The sequence below is a fragment of the Macaca mulatta genome, chromosome 4 (genome assembly GCF_049350105.2).
Source record: "Macaca mulatta isolate MMU2019108-1 chromosome 4, T2T-MMU8v2.0, whole genome shotgun sequence".
NCBI lineage: Eukaryota > Metazoa > Chordata > Mammalia > Primates > Cercopithecidae > Macaca > Macaca mulatta.
This window is the reverse complement of record NC_133409.1, coordinates 9,422,101-9,447,728: the sequence shown is the minus strand read 5'-3', so window position 1 is coordinate 9,447,728 and position 25,628 is coordinate 9,422,101. Positions and strand designations below refer to the sequence as shown.

Below are 25,628 nucleotides of genomic sequence, written 5' to 3'. Positions count from 1 at the left end.
AGACTTTACTAATAAGTAATATAAACTGGCTCTTCTAACTTTCCAGTATCTATGATGGAAACCCTTCACACCTGCCTGATGGGTCAGACAGACACAAATTGGTTGCTTGAGAGGTGAGACCCTTTCTTAGAGTGCCCCTCCCCTCCTCACCCCTTCAAGTGATACCCTTGAAAATCCCCCTTTACTGTTTCAGAAGAACACTGTTTTAGAAGCAGCTATACCACCACATCATTTACACTCACAATGCCATAGTTGTCAATGTAAGACCTCAGGGCCAGGCCAAATACTCCGGGCCTGAAATCCTACTCTTTCCGTCAAAGTGCCCTTAATCAAGCGGAATCTGGTAGAGCTTCTGTAAGAATACACATTCTCAAGTATAAAATCTAGAGGTCCCTATCTCTGAGTTGACATTGAGCAAACAATAGCAGTCAAGGAACTGGCTTTTTTGAGCTCTTCCTAAAAATAATGAGATTCGGAGGGCAGCCGTCAGTCATGGAAAGACATCAAACACTGCATGAAGACCTCCTGAAACCTGGTTCCACAAGAAAATTAGAAATTAAAATAATGCATTTAACGGCTCATAAAGTTTACAAGATTCTTATCTGCTCTGCAAGACAGAAAGAATCAAATGATTTTCTTGGCCAGAGAGAATTCAGGTTCAATTTATAAGCCCCTATTCTGTAACCCTCAGTCAGCCCTGTAGGAAGGTAATTATCAGGGCTAGAGGGATAGTTCCTGCTGTTTCCTAGAAGTAAACTCAGGAGCTAAATTAAGGTACTTAGAGGTAAACTCTCAGGGTGTGCAGAGCTTGGCTGTTTGACTCCCGTGGATTCTAGGGCAAAGCACTAAACACTTCTATTTATTCAGAGGTAGAGAATGGGGCAGCAGAAACATAGCTTTCTCAGACACCTCCGCCAGCCCCTGCTAATCAACAGGAGTCACACAGCTCACAATCTCTTGGTATGGTTTTAAAATGCAACTTTTAATGTTATTTCATTGTGGTGTCCTTGTACTGAAAAGCCTTTATTATACAGTTTCAAATTTACCTGAAGGTTGGAAGAAAAAAAAAAAAAGACCACAGCAGGAAAGCTGCCATTGTGAGAAAGAAGGACATAAAATTCAAGCAATGAATTAAAGAGGCAAATGAAGGAACTCTTTTCCTTTATTAGAAATAGAAGAAACAGATTGTGCTCGTCTTGCTTAGGGCCAACAGGCGCACTGCGTGGAACTCAGCCAGCTTCAGTCACAAAGCTCACTTAGGAGTTCTGCTCTGTGAAAAGAGGAAGCCAGATGGGCTATTTACTTTCAACAAGATAATTCTGGAGGAAATTGTTATATGTCAAAGAAACTTTTTAGCTTCATCTGCTATTTTAGCCTCTAAACTGATTCAGGAAGCAGAGGGGAGGGTTCTGTTAGGAAAGAAATAAGAGACCTGGTAAGAGAATTGGGGAAATAAAAGCCAAGCACAGTGCAAAGCCTGGGCAGCCGTGTCGTCCAAGCGCATAAGCTTCCTCGGCTGATATCCTCACTCTAATCTTGGAGAAGCGATCTGACCTCTTGGAGCTTCAGTTTCCTCCTGGGTAACATGGGGACCATGACAGTGTCACAAGAGGTTGTAAAGATTTAAGTGGTATAAATAAGAGTACTTAAAACACAACACACAACATGAGCACTCAATAACCATCAGGCATTGTTTTTATCTATTTCATTTACTCTTCTGTTTGCAAAACATAAAGGGAATCCATCATAGATATAGATCAATGACTAAACCATTTTTAAGAACACACTAACAGCTAAATGTTATATTGGTCTACTGATCATATTGATCATATACCACTGATGGAATTTATTTGTTTGAAAACAACTTCTCTTTTGTTTGGCTACCACAAAAAGTAAAATAATCCAGATAATTTTTTCTTGGATCAAAAATTTCAAACAGATTTTCCTACCTCAAAATTAAGAAAGATAGCTTTCAAGAAAGTAGCTGTAGAGTGAATATAGAAAAGTTAATTAAATTCTAAGTTAAATTTCTAATATATATAAAGGATGCTTTCTAATGAGAAAGAAGCAGATTTTCCCCAGCAAACTGTAAATAACTATTGGACCAAAATCAAGATAATTCTTATATGAATATACTGTGGAAAAGGTATCTAGCAACCTCACTTTTAGGATGTACAATATCTAAACATTACTTATTAAGCAAAAACTGAAAGTATTCAAATTAAGTTATGTGACCATTAGGCATCCAACTTAACCCACTTTTCTTTTTACACTTGTGCTATTGCTCAATAATAATTGATGATTCTAAGAGAATAAACAATACTTTCAGAACAGAGTAATACACAATATGTTCAGTCTACTGTATTTACCATGGCAGGAAAAAGGACACACATTGTTAGAAGGATTATTCAGTATGAAGGACTAAAATAAAAAATAGTTGCCTGGTTATCTTTGTATTGATTTTAAAAATTTCACAAATATTCTATTTCATTGTCACATTAGAGAAACAGCATCGCTATTTTTTGTTTTTTCTTTTCTTTTTTTTTTTTTTTGAGACACAGTCTGGCTCTGTCACCCAGGCTGGAGTACAGTGGCATGATCTCAGTTCACCGCAACCTCCACCTCCCAGGTTCAAGTGATTTTCGTGTCTCAGTCTCCTGAGTAGCTGGGACTACAGGTGCAAGCCACCATGCCTGGCTAATTTTTATGTTTTTAGTAGAGATGGGGTTTCACCATGTTGGCCAGGCTGGTCTCGATCAAACTCCTGGCCTCAAGTGATCCACCTGCCTTGGCCTCCCAAAGTGCTGGGATTATAGGCATAAGCCACCACACCTGGCTAATATTTGTATTTTTAGTAGAGATAGGGTTTCACCATGTTGGCCAAGTTGGTCTCCCACTCCTGGCCCCAAGTGATCTGCCCACCTCGGCCTCCCAAAGTGCTGGGATTACAGGCATGAATCTGCCACCACTGGATTATGGCCAGTATCACTTTCTTTTGTAACATATTTTTTTTCTGTAAGGGGAAAATAAACAAATAATTCATCAATTTAATTTTCAAAATTTATTTATGGCCCTGATAAGACAAACATAAAAGCCAATAGCATATTTTAAAGCTATTTTGAAAATATAAAAAGAATGGTTACTATGTTTGATTTTTCGTATGCCTAGTGACTCAATCCAGCTGTGCCCCAAGTAAACTGAATGAATGTTGATGATAAAAATATCTGAAAACTGTATGAGAAACTACATAGACATATATGCTAGGAACTTACAGATTTTATGCCCCAATTAAGACCTGCGAATAAACTGAGACAAGTCTTCAAGATAATAGAAGTAGAAATCATATCTTTGTCTTAATTACCATTTATAAAGTTAATATAAAATAAAATTTCCCTAAGTATTGCAGAAAAGCAAACACAGCAAGCCAATTTTACATTGTCAATAAACTGGAAACAGGCAGCAAAGCTGCTTCCCTTGAAACAACCTAACACGACTTTCATGACACTGCTTCTTAACAGTGATGAAACATTAAATGAAACATGAAATTGATTAGCCTCTTTCTCTTCTATACTCCGAATTTTCTCCCACTTTGAAAATATCTATTATTTCACTAACTCAAAGGCCAAAAATCTAACAGTGTTTGTTATTCATTTTTGACCGCTGGCCTAACCTCATTCCAGGCAGCTTCAGAAATAATATGCCTTTCTGCCCTGACATAGAGTCAGAGACCTAAAGAACCTTGTTGGGAGAGCAGTCTTCCCTGGGCCTACATATCTTACTGCAGGGGTCCCCAAGCCGCAGGCCATAGGGGTCTGTGGCCTGTTAGGAACTGGGCTGCACAGCAGGAGGTGAGCGGTGGGCAAGCAGAGCCAGCAAAGCTTCCTCTGTATTTACAGCTGCTCCCTATCACTTGCCTTACCACCTGAGCTCCACCTCCTGTCTGATCAGCAGAGGTATGAGATTCTCATTGGAGCGCGATCCTTATTGTGAACTCCACATGTGAGGGATCTAGGCTGCAGGCTCCTTATGAGAATCTTACGCCTGATGATCTGTCACTGTCATCCATCACCCCCAGATGAGATCATCCAGTTACAGGAGAACAAACTCAGGGCCCCCACTGACTCTACACTATGGTGAATTGTATGATTATTTCATTATATATTACAATGTAACGATAATAAAGTGCACAATAAATGTGATGCATTTGAATTATACTGGAAACCACCCTCCTTGCCCTGATTCACGGAAAAACTGTCTTCCATAAAACCGACCCCTGGTGCCAAAAAGGTTGGAGACCGCTGTCTTACTGGGTATGCCAAGACATCAAGGGTCTGAACACTTCTTTTTTTTTTTTTTTTTTAACCTGGGCTATTTCTTAGGTTGCTTTTGCAGATGACAGATGAGGCAACCTCTCCCCTTGGACAAACAGCAGACTGACTTACTGCTTGTTATAGAAGCAGTGAATTCCCCAAACTCAGAGTTCCTTAGTTGCAATGCAAACTCACTCATTCTTGGCATCCATCTGGACCACAGGATTTGAAAGCAAGGGCAACTGATGCCAATATGCTGGTGCTCATGCTGCTTATTGTGCCAGGGGCAATAAAACGTTTTCTTTCTGACCCAAAAGTCTCATGTCTTCTGCCAGTAACCATGAAACAGTAACTGGCTGAAATGTATGAGAAACACGACATATACTGTTAGCTTCTAAGCACGGTAAGATCATATCTCAGACCCGACAGTTTTGGTGAAGGAACATGGCTATCCGGAGAAGGAAGAAAAAGTGCCCAGAGGTTGGGTCCAGGGATATAAAAAACTCCCTGGAATCTGAGAGCAAATGCTGTTGCCTAGGAGGTGGGCAGCAGGGTGCGGTGGGTGGGAATAAGAGTCCCTACTGTCCTGCGTGCTAATGAGGCTAAGAAAGGCAAGATTGAAATGAGTATGTAAATGGAACCATGGATATTGCGCACTCATTCTCCTCCATGGGATAGGGGTGTTATCATGACAATGGGGCAGCAAGAAAGGCAATGTGGGTGTGGCTGCTGAGCGAGGGGTCCTCAACGCTGACACAGTGTCTCAATAGTAACGACCTTTTTACCTGATACAAGTCTTTGTGTAGACCATCAACTTTAGAAGTCTGGTTAAGCCCCACATAGGCTGCTGCTTGAAAGCCACAGTAAATGAGCCTTGTTGATTAATACGGACCTCCTGTCCCTCTCATACTACCTGATCCCGCCCTTCCCCTCTATTCTGAACTCAGCTGCTTTAAGGAGAAGGATGACTGGGCTGGGTTTAAGGTCTCCCTATCCCCAGGGGACAGAAAGCCCCTGGCACCCCTACAAACACACACACACATACAATTGTTTGGTATGATGAGAGAAGAAAGGAACTCAAACTGTTATGATTCCAAGTTCCCATTCTACCTGGTCCATGGAAGAAAGGCACACTGAACTCAACTAATGGGGTTTAGTGTTTCCCAGTGGGTAAGGGGAGGTGAACTAGCCTTGTAAAGGTGCCCTCTGGGCTTATTCAATGTGGTGTTGTGGTAGCGGCTCCCATATTTAATTCTATAATAAGAACTGATGTATTATACATTTGCACTTCCTAATTCCTGAAGTGTCAGAAGGGCTTTTCATGTTCCAGAACTGCTGCAGAGGCCCCTGCCCACCATAACAGCATCACCTGTTTGATGGAGCTAGGAAAAACGAACACCTGAAATCCCATTTTCCGGTGAGTCTACTTAAAGAGGTGGGAAGGGCCTAAGAGGCCTTGCCGGTCAAATGGAAATGGTATATTCAAGGGCGCAGTGCATCCAGCCCTAGCATCATCCAGTATTAAATGAAAATAATGGCAGCTACTTCTTTGGAGAAATCATATCCCTCACTCCACTACCGGAAACAGAGCTGCTGGTTCAAGAAGGCTCTCAGAGGTTCCCATCAAGGATGGCCTGGTTCACTGACAGTTCGATGAAGTTAAAAGCTGATGGTGGGCTCTGAGCAGCAGTAGCCAAAAGGACCAGTCAGCACATTTCTCTGACAGAGAGTTCTGACCCCTGTCAGACAATGCTCCTAAAGACCAGGCATTTCATATTTTACAGACTCTTGGACTGCTGTAGATGACCTGTCTACTTTGCCATTTGGAAGACTACAGACTGGCAGATTAAAGGAGCCCCTCTGTAGGACTACACATTGTGAAAACAAATCTTTGCTGCTGATTGGTCTGAGTGTCATGGATACAGATGCCTGTAGTAAGGGCTCCTTCTCTGATGAGACCAACTGAAATCATGCTGTTGGTCAAAACTGCTCTCTAAAACAAACAAACAACAACAACAACAACAACAAAAAACAGGAAAAGTCATGTGGACATGACTGGTCCTGAGCTATTCTGCTGTGCCGATGCCACCAACAGCATCTCCCAAGTGTGGCCCTTCCCCTCATACCTGTGCAAACTCACAGATTGCTTCAACACTGTTTCAACCTGACATGCAAATTCACAGGCTTCTCCTGCCTCCCAAGCAGCCCCAGCTAATGCCATGTTTGGCAATCTACATTGCAGCAACTCAGTGACACTTTGTAGCTTAATCAAACCAGTGTAATGCTGATTAGAATCAAGTGTAACAACAAATTCCAAACTAGAGTGGCCTGTGCTCTCCACATGGAGGAAAGTGGGCCACAGAATGTCTCTCCATTAGGTAAGAGGGTTGCTTTCTGAAACAGCTATTATCATTGACAGTGAGTCCCAAGATGGGCAAGTCATTGCAAACTTCCTTGCACAGATCATATTAGATAACAGCCTTGTCTTGGACTGTTTGAATTAAGACCTACTGGTCTCCCTCTGGGATTTATTCATAGTAGGCTGAATCAGAGACTCTGGTCAGGGAAGGCAGAGAGACTGAATGAAGTCAATACAGCAGGTTGGCTTCATCCTGCTGCTTAGGATTTTATTGATTGTTGCCCTAATTAAGTGACGGTATGAGACAAGTTGACTAGTTTGGTTCCAGCCTCTGTTAGAGTGACTACAGGTGGTATACTCATGTAAAAATTTACCAAAAGCCAAGATGGGGATGGATAAAGTGTTCAGTTTTGAAAGAGACAGTTTTCCTTGGTCCTCTTACACTCCCTGCATGTCTTGTTGGGATACCAAGACTGCATTGTCCTGACTGCTCTTTTACCTGGGCCATTTCTCAGGACTGTGTATACATCTGATAACCTTAAATCATGAAGTAATGTCTAACCCCAGACAAAGAGCATGCTTACTGCTTGCTATAAAAATGGAGGATTCCCTAAGCTCAGCAGTCATCATCTGCAATGCAAACCTACTGCATGCATAGCATCCATCTGGGCTACATCACATCAACCCTATAAGATTCAGGGGCAAAGGAACTAGAGTAAAGAGCATGACACTTAGACAACTTGCTATACCATGAGTAATAAAGCCCCGTAATCTCTGACCCACATCTCATGTCTTTTGCCAGTCTCCATGATATAAACAGGGTAACTTATTAGTTTGTAAGTAGGGTAAAAATCAAATCCCAGATCCAACATCTTTATCTCTGGCTTGCAACACATATGGCATATGATAGAAACCCAGTTAAGACAATAATCCCCATACTTAATGTCCAAACATGAAATCACATAGCTGTCCTAAAGTGGAACCTATCTTTCTAGATTATTTAATGGAAGCAAGAGAAAACTATTAACACATGAATGTAAAAACAAGGGTCACGTCCCCATTTTCTAGGCCTAACCAGCTTATGAAACCTCCACATAAAACTAGGGTTACTCACTTCAGTTCCGGTTCCTGCAGAGTAAAACCCCTCTGAAGGGGCACTATTACCACCAGTTCACCACACTAGAGTGTGGAGGAAAAATACTAAGTATATGAGATGCTGTAATATTACAGTTTGAACAGAAGGGCGATTTGAGATGTGAAAGAAAGTGAATAAGAAGTGCTACTAGCCATGGGCAATATACTTTTTAAATTCCAAACTTGATTTCAAAAAGTAGAATCAATCAAACAAACAAAAAAACCTACCTTCAAGGATGTAGAATAATAACAAGAAAACTGATATTTATAAAATGAGGTCTCTTTTGCAACAAGGAAGAGAAGGCAGAAAAAGTATGCCAGGTTCAGGGAATAAAAAGTGTTAAGAAATACCATAGTCTTATATCCCATTATCAAAAATCCTACAAAAGCACATCAATTAGGATTCAAAATTCACCTTCAGAAATTTAATAAAAAGACTCAAATGTCACCAAGTGTTTTATGTACGATTGGCAAAGATTTGTCTGTTAGCTATTATTTAAACTGCTTTTTAACAGCAAAAAAAAAAAAAAGAACTTAAAAGAGAGGATGAGATAACCATTCAGAAGCAGAATTATAGAAGCTAATTATTAAAATAACTCAGCATTATATCCAGACCTCTAGCTGCGCAGATATCAAAGGCAAATTGGTAAATATTCTAAAATTACTGCTTTGTAATGTATATGATTAAAACAAACTGTGCTAAAAATTAAGAAAATTAACATTGCTTCAGAAATTTCCCATTCACTTGTCTCCATAATTCATTAAAAATAAAAATAAATGGTTTTTCAGAATAGCCACCGTCAGGAATGTGATGTGTGATCATTTCTCTGCCCCCCTGAGAGCAATGAGGTAAAAGGCAGATATATTTATTCACACCACTCTGCGTCTTCATGGATATGTGAGGCTGTCGGCATGTCCCATAACTTAATTAGGTGGTGGCCCTGCTGGAGGTGTGCTTGCTTACGGTAAACAGACGCAAATATCTCAAAACTACCCCCAATTCCCAAGAAAAACGTTCAAGTGTAAACCTGTCTTTAACACAAAAGAATATCTTTAGACAATTATGGAAAAAATCACACTTCGTTCTTTGCTTTGCGGGGGCCTTTGTCTGAGCAGGGGCTGAGGAGATGCAGGGACACTCGTGACAGGGAGGGAGGGGCCCTGAGAGCTGGCACTGAAACACACCTGCTCTTCCCATTTAAAAAAACCCTTCGGAATAATTTACATGAGCTCCCACCCAAATTAAATTGCCTTGAGGTTTTCCCTCCAAGGCTCCTGGCATTATAAATACCCCCTGACTTTCCACTGTCATGTTTCCTCCATCAATCATGCAGTAGCCTAGAATTAAATTGAAATGATTGGATCAAGAAAAATCAAATTTTTTAACATTGAGTTTCAGTAATGTGATTACGAACCTTTTAGTGATATTGTAATTACTTTGAAGCTTTGAGCATATGTTTCTACTGAGAGCATTTCATGGAGAAAAGCTGCATTAGGAAAACAAGTAAATACAGACCCCAATGAAGCCAAAGTGCATTTGTTGTAAAGTTAAAAGCTGAAGGTGGAAAAGAGACAAGGCATCCATGTAATTTACACCCTAAACATGCTGCATAGAGTAACCACTTAAAAATCTCTACTGCTTCCAAAATTCAAATAATTTAAGCACTTCCCTCTAAGGGCAAGCATTAGGGAAGCAATAAGAAGAAACAACAGTAAAGGACAGGGGAAAAAAAAAAGAAAGAAAGGAAAAGTCATCGTGCTTGTGCTAGCTCCAGTATTTGCATGGAAAAGGTGACAGACAAAACTCTCTCTCTTAAAATTAATGAATCATCTCCTCAGAATATGAAACATTTTGAAGATGCTTAACTTTCACCAAAGTCAAGGCATATAGTTACTTCCCCTATTTTTTTAATTTTTTTCTCCCATCTCAACACTTAGTGGGATTCTGCTGGGCTAGGAGCCCCAAAGATAAATGAAGTGGGGCCCCACCCCAAAGGTTAATAACAAAAGAGATTGGATTCCTCAAGGGACATGGGGGAAGACAAACTGGAGACAAGGACAAAGGTCTCCTCTCCTTTGAATCACACTTTCACTTATGCAACAATTATTTATTAAGTACAAGCACACTTATTTCCTCAAGAATAAGGCAGGTAAGTAAAGATACACCATAAAGATGGAATGAGATTTGGTTTTTAAAGTTTAGAGGAAAATAATTCTGTCAAGACAGTCTGAAGTACACAAACCTTTTGAAGGGTTTGTTCCTTTTGATTATATCAAAGTACAGCTAAGTGCCCTAATAGCTTAAAGATCCTTAGTGGGAAGCCATGTAATAGCTCCAAGTGCTTAATCTGGCTACTGGCAACTTTATTTTATATTTCAAATTTGAATTCATATATCACTTTCAGTGACAGGCACAGCCACTTCCTACTGCCCTAGAGTTTCTAGCATCAAGATTGAGTGGTTCTTCATTACTCAGAGCAAAACCTGAATTCTCCAGTATGGCATGGAAAACTACACTGAGCTGGTCCCGACAGCCTAATCTATCATCACCTCCTACTCTATGCTCCCTGTGCTGCATCCGGTCAACTACTCATCCTTCCCAAAACAGCCTCTGCTAACAAGCCTGCCATCTTGCTAGGGCCAGCCCCTCTGTTTCGAATGTGCTTTCTTTCTTGGCCTGCTCAGGAGTCCAGTCTGTTGTTAAGATCCAGCTCAAATAAATTCCACCTCTGCGGAAGGTTCCCCTGCTTTATCACACAATGAAGTGCACCTCCACGATAACATCTATTATTGCCAACGGTTACTTTCCATGTGTACACAGCATCTTCACTAACGGTGACTTCCTCATTTAGACACGCACGCTTAGTGCCTATCATAAATCCTATAATTTAAGGTGTCAATAAATATTTGCCGAATTTAACATTTTCTTTTTTCAGCAAAAAAATGAATGTTTCTTCTTTAAAAACCAAATTCTGCATTCATCTATTTAAAAAATGTATTCCATACGACTGTAGAGTTTCTCCTAACTGTACTAACAATGTGTAATGGAGTATTTTCCAAATGTTTCTGTTAAAACTGCCTTAGAAAACCAAATTCTATGCTGACATCTGTGAGAAACTACAAGATTTCGCTCTTTTGTCCTTCTCAACTTATTTTAAAATTCTAAGTGTATAATTTTCAACCAACCCATATTAGTTATTATTTACAAAGGGCAGGAAAATGGTAAACTATTCCAGGGATCATTAAGTGTCGTGAACTGTCAAATCAGAGAGCAACATACATATAATGGTTATTTGCTTCTACTTTGCCTGATCATCTGTTAAGTGAAGTGGTATCTCCTGTCCAAAGCATAACAAAACTTCCCCTTCTCTACAGGATACAAATTAGCAACCTGGTACCTCAAACTACCCAGCTGCAGCGCATTATGGGAGTCCAGGAGAATATTCACACCTTCTTTTGCCACCTGGGAAAACTACCTTGAAAAGTGAGTTATGTCCTTGGCTAACTTCATCAACTAGTCCATACACTCCACCCCCCGGCACACACACACACACACACACTAGACACCTCATGTGTAACACTAGTGCATTACCTTTAAGTGACCTCACAACAGGCAAAAATCAAGTCGTAGCTCTCTGTCATTCTTCTTTCATAAGGAAGTACCTAATCATACGTTCAAATGGTGAAGCATTACTGGTAACTGTGGGGGGCTTAATAATGCCTCCTTGTCCATGAAACCTACGACTGTTTCACGATATGACAAAAGGGACTTTGCAGATGTGATTAAGTTAAGGATCCGGAGACGAAGAGGCTATCCTGGTGGCTCCTGAATGTAACCCCACGTGTTCTTTTAAGAGGAAGGCAGAGGAAGATTTGATGGCAGTAAAGAAGGCAATGTGCACAGAAGCAGAGACTGCAGTGATGTGGCCAGGAGCCAAGGAATGCCAGCAGCCTCCAGAAGTGAAAGAGGAGTCTCCACAGGAGCTTCTATTAATAGAAGGGGCTAGCGCAGCTAACACCTTGATTTTAGTCCCTTTTAGTCACTTTGGGGCTGGGCACAGTGACTCACGCCTGTAATCCTACAACTTTCAGAGACTGAGGTGGGAAGATCACTTGAGCCCAAGAGTCCAAGACCAGCCTGGGCAACATAGCAAGATCCTGTCTCCACAAAAAATAAAAAAAATTAACCAGGCAGGTTGGCATGCACCCGTAGTCCCAGCTATTCGGGAGGTGGAGCCCAGGAATTCAAGATTGCAGTGAACTGTGTTTGTGTCACTGCACTCCAGTCTGAGTGACAGAGGGAGACCCTGTCTCAAAAAAAAAAAAAAAAAAAAAAAAAAAAAAAATTTGTCATTTTGGACTTTGGGCCTCCAGAAACATAAGAAAATAAATTTGTGTTTAAAAGTCATTAAACTTGTGGTAATTTGTTACAGCAACAACAGGAACTATACAAAAACTAATACAGTAATTAGGCCATGCCCCAATAGTGTATAATATTAAAGAAAGTGAAATAATGGTTCTAATGTTTGTTTTCCTGAAAACACTACTTTTATGACCAGAAAATGAGCTTACTTATAGTATGCTACCATTGAAAATTTATCTGACATAATTTGACACAAAAGTAGAATCAGTTTTAAATGTATTACAACAGTGATGCATTTGTCCTTTTCTTAAGGTTGTGTTTATAACACATTGCTTTTCAGTATTTCCAAAACAACATACACTTAACGCTGAAGATCTGGAAAACACAGGAATCATAATAAAAGAAAACATTCCACAACCCAAAGATATAATTTGGGGGTATACTTCCTGATATTTTTACATATACAAATGGCCCCTAATGCTATTTAGTCTCCAGTTATGGTAACTAAATGGTCACATTAACACTTTTTAAAAAATATCTTTCCCAATTATTAAGAACTCACATATATTTGTCCATCTTAGATCACTTAATCATCTTATCACCACCGTTTTAAGACAAAAAAATCTTATTACTTCTAGAAACTTCATCTCAAATAGTGTCCCCATTCTCTCTCTGACTGACTTTACCTGTATAACTTGCACTCTATTAAGCATAAAATGATTAAATTGGCTGCAAAATCCAGATGGAATTTTTAATAAATTTACACACAAAGAATTGTGACAACCATGTCTTGATCCAATATGAAAGTTTCTTAGATGTTGAATCTCCATTAAAAATTATTCCAGAGGCCCGGCGCGGTGGCTCACGCCTGTGATCCCAGGACTTTGGGAGGCCAAGGCAGGTGGATCACGAGGTCAGCAGATCAAGACCATTCTGGCTAACACGGTGAAACCCCGTCTCTACTAAAAATACAAAAAATTAGCTGGGCGTGGCAGCGGGCACCTGTAGTCCCAGCTACTCGGGAGGCTGAGGCAGGAGAATGGCGTGAACCCGGAAGGTGGAGCTTGCAGTGAGCCGAGATCGCGCCATTGCACTCCAGCCTGGGCGACAGAGCCAGACTCTGTCTCAAAAAAAAAAAAAAAATCATTCCAGAACTGTCCCCCACACAACAAAATAGAGTTCTAAAATGGGCAGTAATGCTGAGAAATTGCCAGAACATAAAAAACAAGCAGAGACAGGGTATAAAACTCAGACCCTGAGAATAAGATTATTTGGTGACTTCTTTGAAATCAAGATGATATAAAAATCAATACCTATGACAGAAACTCTGCATATAGTGAGACATGGCAGATGCCACACACACACACACACGAGAAAGGGACAATGAATAACGGAGAAAACTCTAGAGAGTAACAAAAGGAAGAAATTTCAATCATGGGTTGAGCATCTCACAGATTCCTAAATGAACAAGAGTGGAAAGCCCACATGAAATATTATTCTTAAATCCGTCTAATTTTCCAAGGAGCAAACCTAACCTAAGAAATTTTTTTTTATTTTTTGTGGAGACAGGATCTTGCTATGCTGCCCAGGCTAGTCTTGAACTCTTGGGCTCAAGTGATCTTCCCACCTCAGTCTCCAAAAGTTGTAGGATTATAGGCGTGAGCCACTGTGCCCAGCCCCAAAGTGACTAAAAGGGACTAAAATCAAGTAGATATCTCTACTAAATATCTTTCTCTGTATCACATGATTATGTCTAAATTGACTGCCCAGTAAAACACATATACTTCCCATCTGATCCTATGAATTCAGACATCTTCATGTAAAAATGTATTTAGAGATTGTCACACGTAATTATACAAATTTGGTGAATGTCAACTGTCTCATGCAGTCTACCCTTGTCTGTGATCAGCAGCCCAGACAAGCACCACCTCAGAGAACATGGCCTCACTTGTGCTTAAATCTGTACCTCTCACACTCTGGGAACTCACCAGAGAGCTATAAAGGCCTTTCAGGAGAAAGAAGGTCGATTTCAAGGGTGGAGAGAAGACCCAAAGCACATGAAATATTATTCTTAAATCTGTCTAATTTTCCAAGGAGCAAACCTAACTTGCCCCCATCCTCTAGCTGCCCAGAGTTCACCACTCCCCAACTTTGTTTCAATAGAAAAAAAAAAATTGTAATCAGGACTGGACTTCCCTGGAAGGAAAATGCTGAGCCAGGGGCTACAAAGATTTCCACTGCAGACAATTCCCAGTCTAGGGAATGTCTCCAGTAGGAGCTGTGGTGAAGCCTGGTCTGTTCTGGTCAGGCCACTCCTGTGATAACCCTCAGAAACATTACAACCCACAGTCAAGCCCTGTGGCAACAAGTAACAAAGAACTTACCTGTTGTTCAGACAACAGCTGCTCCTGTGAGCTGAAGAATGAAAAGCTAAATTCCAGCTTCCCAGAAAATCAAGGAATGTGGGAAAGAAAAAAAATGAGGGGACAGAAAAGAGGAAGTGCAGGTAGATGTAAAAGAAAAAAAAAAAGCCCAAAAACTAAAGGTTGACCTCCGAAACACAGATACTACAAATGTTCCTTCCTATTTCTCCATTGTACTAACATGAGCAAGTTTCAAGCATCTACTTCCTATCATTTCATGATCTGGAAAATGGATCTACTCTGCAGGTACAATAAGCTTTAAAACTGACTATGCAGTTACCAAGGGCTTCATCATAAGATCTTATTTATGCACTGAAACTCCAAAAATATCTCACAATAGGAGTAACTGGTGTATTCAACAATTACATAAATAAATAATAAAAAATGTCTCAATCAGGACAGCAATAATAGTTTCCTAATTACTAATTTTTCCTCTCATTTGATGAGGGTAGGGGTGGAGTTGAGCAAAATGGGTGAGGCTGCTAACTATTGAACATTCTCTCCTCCAAAGGGCTCTCACATGAAACTTTACGGGGGCCTCTGTTCAGAGTAAAAGTAAATTGGAGAAAATCATCAAGAATCCATCAATACTCTTAAAAATACACACATCTGTCCATAGATGGTCTTAATATGTGCCTAGGTATATGAGTTATGCAGATATCTATGAAGAAGAAACTCTACTCTGCACTATTCCGGGTGACACAGTATCCACAGTTCTGATGACATTGTTCTCTCCACACAGAGAAGAAACTATAAATAGAACTCTAAGCATCATGTTTCACATATCAAAGAAGGAGATACACACTATTTTTGGAATACAAATACACTTAAAGCTTTAATAACATGACATAAAACACCTGTCAATGAGAGACATTAATTTATTCTACAAAAATAAGAACTTTTTAAAAAGAAGTATGGCCCTTAATCCGAGATGATATAATGACGTATCAAATCAATGTCACCACCCTGAGAAAAGCTATCTCCTACCACACGATTATACCATCATTCTCAGTGAAAGACTACCCTCTATTAATAAAAGCTATTAACACTTTATCTAGACTTATTGACACTAGTGTAACTATTTTCTACAGCATTCTATTTCATAATTTTCTATTACTGCCATGGACATCTTTCTAAAAGACACACTGTTCATAATGCTCTTCCATAGATAATGGTTCAGTGACTCCTCCCTATCACCAACTTTAAACCCACCTCCTTGACAAAGCTTATCTGGTGTGCCTGCCAGCCTCACCAGATACCTTTCATTCCATTCTCTTCTCTCCCCTCCATGCCTGTCTAGAAGGCCTCCTTCACCTAGTTAACTCCTACTTGTCCTGCAGGACAACTGGAATGGCTCCACTGGGAAATAATTGGATCTTCTACGCTCAATAGGCTGAGCTTTCCAGTTTTCCCTTGTATAAACCTGTATCATGATACCCACCTTTCAGGTTTGTAAATCTTTACTTTTCTGTACCCCTTCTAGACTATGAACAAGAACCTGATGAAGGGTAGTTGCTAATATCTTGGCTGACTGTAAAGGAGGTGTTAATTGCCCCACACTGAAAAGAACGTGAGAAGGTGACACATAAAATTGCATATGAAGTTGGTGCCATTGGAATTGGATCTTAAATAATGAACAGTAGTTTTCAGACATACAACAGAAAGAAAGGGCATTCGAAGAGAATCACATGAGCAAAAGAAACATAAAAAATCACATGTTGCAGGCACGTATGTGTGTGCTGATACATACATACATCTTTCTAATTACTCTTCTGCTGCAGTGGTGAAGGTGGAATCTATACCACTAATGTAAGCCTAATCAGCCCAACTAGGCCATAAACTCATTGGGAAGAAATGGTCATTTGTATGTGCCTTCCCCATAGGCAATATATAGATATATACAACCTGTGTGTACCCACCCCTACCCAGCACCACCTAATACATATGGTATAAAGAAATGACACTGAATAATCATAAATTTAAATACCTATTCATCCAAGGAAAAAAGGTTTCTATTTGGTGAAAAACAGACATTTGAGTGAATCTGTTAGAGTCCTAGGTAATTAGGAAATTACTGGGGGAAAGAATCCTGCTACTGTATTTCCTTTGAACCAAGATTCTATCCTACAGGATGAAGTAAATCAGCCAGGGAGGGAAGCTGTAACATAAATCAGCCAACTGTCACATGAGTCTCTTTCTTTAATGTTACAAAATTTAGGGAGAGAAACCATTCAGATTACTACAAAGAAACATTTAAAATGAGCTCATTAAATGCAAATGAAAACAGAAACATTGAATAAGCACTGGGCTACAATTAAAGGCTGAAGAAACAGTAGGTAAGAAGCAATTTTCATTGATCAAAGAACTAAAAGCTAACAGAATAAAGTTTTTTGCATTAAAACTGCTCTCAGGAATATGAAGCATTTCGAAGTAAGAACTCTTTTTTTTCCTGCATCTTTCAAAAAAGCTTTGGAGGTAGGAATGGATTTACATATCTTAATACAAAGTACTTTCATTGTATCATTTTCAGGCAATGAAACTATGAGGTTTCAAAAAATGCAGACTTCAAAAATATCCTCAGAAATAGGGCCAAAACTGTAAAGGACAAAGGGTCATTTTAGAGCTTTTGGACCGACTCAAGGAAAAACTATTATATAATTACATAAAATCTTCTATGCAAAACTTTATTAGAGCCTATTTTTGACACAATTTTACCTCATCATAAACAGAAGCTTTGGGGTACTTAGGCATAGAGCTGCTTTTCATCAACTTATTAAAATGGCAGAGCAAAGAGTAGTACACAGAATATTCAACTAGAAATATAAATTGAGACTTTAAAATTCACTGCACACACGCTTGAAAACAAACATGCAGATATATGGGCAAATGGTGAAGTCAGAATGCACATTCCTGATGGCAAGGGACTTTTTCTGCTCTGTTCCCTCGTTTCCCTGGCACCTAGAGCAGTTAAGGGTACACAGCAGGTGCTGAAATCACCGCATCTGCTTTTGTGAAACTAACGCATTATAAGATGAAAATGGGAAGTTTTCTTCCAAATTAATTTGCAAAGTTAAAAGATGCTGTTTTTAATCTGTCAAGAGGGCAAAAATAAAAAATCTTTGATGGCACATGGGAGGAAATGGGCACCCTTATACACACTGAAAGGGAGGGCAGGGCCACCAAGGACAGTTGTGCAGCTTGTACACTGAAAGGCACTACACCTAGGGTGAGAGAGAGGTGGGGACTGGAGATCTAGGAGGTGTTCTGCTAGTGAAAGCTGAGTCAGTCTCGGGAAGGACGTCTTTTGGTAATTTTCAGGCCAGAGGGGCAGGGCAGCTCTTTACTACCATGTTGTATTCGTGGAGGCTTTAGATAGCTTTGTAAAATAGGGCAACTTATTTTAGAAAAATTTTGAAATACCTAGGAATATTTTAAATCTGCAAACTCTTTAACTCAAATTGTCATACGATTTCTCTTTTACATATATGCTTACATGTGCAAGTAAAAAGATATGTCCACAAACATTTCTGATAACAGTTGTCTGTAAACCTGATGAGTGCTTATTTGTTGGTAAATATTTTCATTAGTGTATCCTATAAAACACTAGGCAGGAACTGCTGTGGAGTGAATCTGTACATGCAGATATGTAAATTCTCAAAGAGATGCTAAGTGAAACAAGGTATAGAAGAGACTATGTTCCAATGAATGGTTTTTGTCAATCAAAAATCTTCTTAAAAGTATAAGACACTGAATGTGTATTTCAATACTGACAACACTGGTGTATATATAACCAAGCACTCTAATATCTGCTGTTACTCAAATACCTAAATCCAGTTCTACAGAACATTTAGAACATACCACAAATTATCACCACTAACATTCCATTTTAAATACAAAGAACTGATCATTTTTTAAAAAGTCAAAATATATTTTTAATAGAGATACCAAAAATTACACTGTTCTACGTTGAATTCTTTTAAGCTTTTCTATTCTGCTTTATATTATCTTGAAGTCCTTCTCCACACCTTCCACAAAGGCACAATTTTTAACCGACTTCAATTAAATTACGTTTCCATAGCTGCCCAGGTCAGGGCATTCAACATATCAATCGCAGTCCAGGTGGGAAATGTAAGGACTTATGAAACAGTCCTCATCCCAAGAAGGGAATCTTTGGTTTTGAGAAAGTAAAAGGAAGGTACATTCCACTAGCAGTTAGGTCGCAGTCAGTCCTGTTTACTCCTCTTCTACCAGGAAACCCATCTTTACGTTTCTCCAACTGGCAGAATATTATTTGCATTAAGGTTGGGGCGGGAAATTAAAGAAAAATAAAATTAAAAAGAAAAAGAAATAAGTTTTCCTGTTTTAGGCTAACTTGTCCCAGAGGCAGCAACAGCACAGCCCAGATCCAGGAAGAGTCTTGATAATATTATCGAATGTGCTCTGGAGACTCTCCCAGCACTCCCTCAACACAGGGAGAAGAAAAACAAATTTTCCTTTGTTTTATGGAATCAGTTTATAGACTCTTGTTCTCTGTAACTAGTGATTTCAAGTATTCTGTTTTATCTAAGAAGTACAACGAAGGTCATGAGAAGCCTGAGTAGGCCTGAACTACAGCTGCCTGGGCACCACAGTGAAGGTTATAGGATAAGCCTGTGCCCAGGGAAACCTAGATAACGAACATCTGGGTTGCTTGGCGATGGTCATGTGCAGTCCTGCCTTTGTCCTGCCTCTGTATCCCTGCTTTGCCACCACTGTAAGTTTGCTTCAAGCTAGCCCACCTCCTTTTGTGAAGTGTGTATAAAAGTCAAGTACTGTCTTTATTCTGGGCCCAGTCTATTGCATGTGAGTCAGCTGGGCCTGAGTGCACTCGATCAAGATTCTCCTGTTTCAACCTGAGGTCTCTCTCGTCCTCCTGAATCCCGCAACAAGGTGAGTGTAACAGAGAAAGCATAGGCCTGAAAGGAGCAAGCTTTGAGAAGCACTCTTACCTTTAACAGAAAATCCCAGATACATACTATTTACATTTTGATCTCCAACTGATCACTGGATAGAATCTATAATGTCTTTCCTGGCTCTGAATTTTTGTCACAAAAACACAAAACCCATCACTCCAAGGCTTCCTTTTAATGGTTTTCACTTTCACCTACCTTTAGCACTGTTCACCACACCCAAATCTCAAACTGGCCATTCAGATGTTTACTGAAATGTGGCTAATGAGGCTGGGCATGGTGGCTTACGCCTCTAATCCCAGATCTTAAGTGCCTGTCTTCATATAGCTTTACAATAAATTTGTTTCTCTTAAAATTATCTGTGCACTAGATTAAGTTAAATTAAAATAAAATGTATTTAACTGTCTTCAAAATAAGGTATAGGCTATTTTCTTCCTGTAGACTACTGATAGCACGGATTTTGGAAAATCTCTTCTACTTGGTTTTCTGATTCAGTTCAGACTTGTGCTTACAAGTGAATCTTACGTAAATGTCACCTAAAAAGAGCTCAAGAAAACTCAAAAAATTATAACTTTTTCATAATTTGGTTAACTTTCAAGTCATTCACCAAAAGTCAGACCATGCTAGAAAGGGAAGAAAGGCTGGACAACATTCTTGTTTTACCACAGAGACAAAGACAATGCCAGTTAGCTGGCTTGATTCTCCCACTGATGGGCAGAATGTTTACATTTTAACAATAACTTCATAAATAAAAACAGATGTAGTACGTGTTTTCAGTGCATAAAGATCATATATTTTATGAATCCACCTCTCACCTTACTTCTGGACAGACCACATCTGACTTCGAACGTACTTACTGCAATCAAAAGTGTTTTGTAAGGGACGCTCCTCAGGAATTAGCCCTAAACAAGCTCACTAAACCCTCCATACATAACCTGGAGAAACTTCCACAATAATGAAACCCCATATAGCACTGGCTTCTAAACATATGGTGCATTTCCATTCATTTTTAGGGACAGCCCCTAAAGTAGTTTTTGGTTCAACAACCCTGGAAGAGGACCTTTGCACCTTTGCTCATCTTACACATCAAGTGTTCATGAACAACTCTGATGCCACTAAGTTTTGTTCACAAAATTGCACCTCGGTCATTGTGTTTTACCAAAAAAAAACAAAAAAAACAAAGTTATTTTGCAAAAGGCAGTAGATGTAATCTTGGCTATTATTTACTCTCAATTTTTCTTTCACCTCAGCCCTCCAACGAGAAGTTTAAAAGGAAACATCCGAGGGAGCAAGAAGTTTAGATTCATCTGGAGGAGTTTCTGTGGCGCCCAGCCACCCTCACCAGGTGCCTTCCATTAGAGTTTAATGCTTTGCTGGGGTTTCCTGAAAGAGCCCCACAAAGAGTGGGTCTCGATGGGTCCTGAACCGCACGACAACTGGCCAGGGCCTCGAGGGCGAGGGGCGGCGGCGGGGCGAAGGCTTCGGGACCCTACACGGTCCGGGGGACCATGAGCGAGGACCGGGGGTGCGGGGCCGCCTGGCGTCCCCGGTGAGGCGGTCTTCACGGGAACGCTCAGAGCAGGGGCGGGCGGGCGAGGGCTTGGAACGCACACACTGGGGCCCCGGGCCCGCGTCGCTGAGCTGGAGAGCCCGGCGGTGCGGGCCGGGTACGACATGGGCACTTTGGCCCCGTCACTGACAGTTGGCACCTGGGGTCCAGGTCGGCCGAGGCCACACCGGGGCGCAGGGCGGCGCAGATGAGGCTGTACCTGGCAGGTACCCACGTACCTATCATGGTCACTGGGCAGGTGGCGGCTGCGGGCCAGGAAAGGGCCTACGCGCGCACCGGCGCCAGCCAGCGCCTCCCACCAGCGGCTCTCCTGGGTTAAATCTTCCAGGGCTCCCCGCCCCGGCGCCGGGCCCTAGGAATGCGCACGCGCGGAGGGTACGCGGCCCAGGGCCTGCTGGGAGTCGTAGTTTTAATGCGTAGTTTCTCCTCACGCCTCCTGCCCTCCAGCTCACCGCCGCCTCCCTTTCCGGCTTCAGGCCCAGCAATCGTACGTCACCGAGGGGCGGAGCTATGCGCCCGCAGTGTTGACCAGTCGCTTAGCAACCGGGAGGCTTACCTTTGGAAGCTTGTTGCAGCTCTAGCTACGGTCCTGCCCTCTTCCCGCCCCACCCCTCCCCTAAACTCCCTTCACCTAGGAGCTGCCAAACATCTGGATCAACCTGGGCACTACGAGGGGTTGAATTTCTACCATTAACGCGCCTTTTGACATTTTTTTCCCGACCTCCTGCTCACATCCGTAAAACCCACTGATTCTTTTACTACACTTTTTATGAGAACAAGACATTTTCTAGGAAGATGGTGGCAGAAAAAGAGACCCTGAGCTTAAACAAATGCCCAGACAAGATGCCGAAGAGGACCAAGCTGCTGGCACAACAGCCGCTCCCGGTGCACCAGCCTCACTCCCTGGTTTCTGAGGGCTTCACAGTCAAAGCCATGATGAAAAACTCAGTCGTAAGTGATCTTCCTGAATTGAATGCACTCGCTCCGTATCAGGGGACACGAGATTTACAGAGGTTGGCCAGCCCTAGGATGGACTCTGAGCCCATGTCCTGGGTGGTCTTTGCCAAAAATGGCAATTACTTGGCAAGTAGCAGACGGTCCCCCACAGTGTGTGGGGGGCAGGCTAGGTTGTTAGAATCCTGGGCAAATGATATACTCTGCCCATTGATAAGCACCTTCCTGATAACTCATCGTTTCTAAACCGCCCAAAATTACTCTTACGCTATTTACACGAGGTAAAAAGATCCCCTTTAATTACTGATTGCTAACTAACCCCACTCAGCAAAGGGCCTTACAGAAGATGAGCTCTTAGAAATCATAAACTCTTGCAAAATTTAACATGAGCTGATATACAACTGGGAACATAAACTCATTAAATAATCTATAATGAGAAATTTTGGAATATCCTAGCAGTTACTCTAACAACACTTGTCTCTTAGAAAATGATGTCATCTTGTTAGAGTACTGAAAGCCCACTTAATATGAACACTGTTTCCTGACAGGCCTTTTAAGATGATGTGCTTTAAACAATACAAGCTTTAGCTCATGTGTCTCTGCTACTAATACAATTCATATTTCATCTGCATTATTTGTAGTAACAAAAATAAAATATTCTAAGTATCATTAGAGGAAAAAAAGATTAAAAATACATACAAATATTTTAGCTGTCTGCATGATAGTATCTATTTTTTAAACCTTCCTATTTGTTACATAGCTTTACACTTGGTATGCTAAGGCAGATTTTGCTACTGAGTAAGCACCTGTCTGGGAATGAGGCATTAAATAATAAATGCAGCTTTCAAATTCATATAATTTACACCCTGGGAAGATCTGAGTTATTACATGTGGCAATTCATTATGTTAAATGAGTAATGTTGTTTTCCAGTGTCACATTATTTCCTTTGCTTATATGTTGTAAACCTAATAACTTATTCCTAAACGACATACTTAAAATACATGAATGAAACAGATTACCTATAGACCTCTAGGCCAGGTTCCCATGTGGTTATGCAAAATGATATCCTAATTATTGAGAAGTGTGTCAGGTGATTTACAGTAGTTAAAATTCTTGGAAATAGACTAAAATTCTGCTTGTTGTAACTAATTCTTTTTCATGGAATTTCACATAAATTGGTTCTCCTAGGAGTCAAGATGATGCATTTATCAGCAATACCATAACCATTCAAGTTAATAATTTAGTTTTCTTCTACACAATATTTACAATTTTGGTGTTTTTTAATGTTATAATTGAATATCACAATTTTTTTTTTTTTACTGGTCAGGGTTCTTTTCTGTTATTTCCTAAACTTGTGTTCATAATTCTTGTATCATGTTAATTCTTTAATATAATCCTACGCCTAAAGAGATAGTTCTGCAAAATCTAATGTTTCTATATTGCCAGATGTAGTAAATATGCCTACATGACTTTAAAAGAACCACATTGATTATGAAGCAGGCTTCTTTATAAAGAACTTATTTGTGATACATTATCTTATCTTTTTATATTCTAAAGGAAAATCTTGTGCTAGCAATACTTCTCTTGCCATTGGAAATCATAATTCTTAAATGCAAAGATTATTTATCCATTCATCTACTTATTCAGTCAACAACTCTCTCTCTCTCTTTTTTTAATACCCAATACTTGTTAAGCACAGTTCTGGGGATTTGGGATCAGCAAAGCAAAGTCCCTGCCCTTAGTACTCCAAGGTAAACCAAAATAACAACATTCAAATCTTGATAAAAGAAAGCTAGACAATACTGTTTATACAAAATAACTTCAGTGGTACAAGAAATAAAAATTTTCCATTTCATAACCAATATTTACATTTCACCATTTTTATCTTTAGCAGTATAGACTTTTCAGCATTATAAGATCAAAATATCCTCATCTCTTTCTGAAGGTGTATTTCGATTCAGGATATGTATGACAATTTCCAGCTTTTCTTAATTGCGACCTCATGCTCAAAGGCCAATACCCTCCAAACCACTTTTCCAGTTAGATAAGTCACCATTCCAATGCTCTTCCACTTAAAACATGAAGAATTTTATATATCCTAAGGAGTTACACAGAGACTCCTGATATTTCTTTGAGTGCAATAGTGATACAAGTACATAAACTTGATGATAAATATGTTTCATCAAATGGGCTGTGCAAGCAGAAATGCTTATTTAAACAGTCAGTCTGGATATGAGAGCGCAAAATTATTGAAAAATAATGATAAATGTAAATGGCAAAATTTTTAAAATCTCAATGTCAAGTATTGTTCTTCAATAGAAAGTAGACTTTGTTTCCATGAAATTTTTGTTGCATTCTATAAGAAAACAAGCATCACAAAAGCCCTGCCATCAAATAATATTCAAATTCACATTTTTATAGTGCTTGCCTATAAAGAGATGTAAGAGATACACAATTTGAAGATTTCAAAGTTCATTTTCCTTTTAAAGGCTTTATTTGGGTTGCGATAGAGCCTATGACCAGAAACTATTAACCAAGCATTTTGTTGTCTTCATCTTATCAGATGCTTTCTGTGCTGAACATGCTTATCATGAAGCAAATTAGAAAATTGACCCAGGTTTATGGTGACAGGGAAGTTGAGTTTAGCCTAAGCTTTCTATTACAGCTTTCCTTCTCAATAGACTATAGATGCTTTATGCTCAAAGTTTAGGGGAATGGAATAAATACATATTTTTTTAATATTAAAGGTTGAGTATTCCTATTCCAAAAGTCTGAAACCTGAAATGGTCCAAAATACAAAACTTTTTGAGTGCTGACATTACACTCAAAGAAAACTCTCTTTCAAGCATTTTGGATTTCAGATTTTCAGAATTGGCATGACCACCAGTGTATAATACAGATATACTCAGCTCTTTGTACAGATTCTGCCTCCGTGGATTCAACTAACCTTGGATTGAAATGTTTAGGACAAAAATTTTATCTGTATTGAACATGTACAGACTTTTTTTTTTTTTAGTCATTATTCCCTGTTAAACAATAGAGCATAGCAGCTATTTATATAGAGTTTATGTTGTTTTAGATACTATAAGTAATATAGACATGATTTAAAGTATACGGGTGGAAATGTGTAGGTTATATACAAATACTATGCCATGTTATATCAGGGACTTGAGCATCAGCAGATTTTGGTATCTGCAGGAGGTCCTGGAAGTAATTCCTCATGGAGACTGAGGGACAACTGTATTCCAAATTTGAACAAAAAACAAAAACCAATCCAAAACACTTCTGGTCCGAAGCATTTCAGATAAGGGATAGTTCAACCTGTACTTTACATGTATAGTGCGTCCAATCATGTTCTTATTTAACATGTAGTGGTAATCATCAATATTTATACATTCTATATTAAGATATTAATTTGGCTGCTGTAACAGAGACCAAATAACAATAGCTTAATTAAAATGGAAGTTGTTTCTCTCATAATAGAAGTTCAAGTTTGTAGGTAATCCCAGGAGGTTGGGCAGTATTTCCCCGTGAGGCGGGTGCAGGGACATAGGAACATGTTTGT

At 39.8% G+C, this 25,628-nt stretch overlaps 2 protein-coding genes across 3 annotated transcripts in view; one reads left to right on the top strand and one right to left on the bottom strand.

The window, feature by feature from the left end:
* Window positions 1-21,432, bottom strand: part of PRKN (parkin RBR E3 ubiquitin protein ligase) — a 1,373,216-nt gene extending 1,351,784 nt beyond the window's left edge. For both annotated transcript variants that reach the window (XM_015137330.3, XM_015137331.3), the window contains exon 1: window positions 21,327-21,432. In XM_015137330.3, coding sequence (XP_014992816.3) covers window positions 21,327-21,333 — 7 coding nt within the window. In that variant the 5' untranslated portion in view covers window positions 21,334-21,432. The remainder of the gene's footprint in view (window positions 1-21,326) is intronic.
* A 292-nt stretch (window positions 21,433-21,724) lies between these two features.
* PACRG (parkin coregulated) overlaps window positions 21,725-25,628 on the top strand; it is a 588,979-nt gene continuing 585,075 nt past the window's right edge. Inside the window, exon 1 of the mRNA NM_001266357.1 lies at window positions 21,725-22,059. Coding sequence (NP_001253286.1) covers window positions 21,904-22,059 — 156 coding nt within the window. The 5' untranslated portion in view covers window positions 21,725-21,903. The remainder of the gene's footprint in view (window positions 22,060-25,628) is intronic.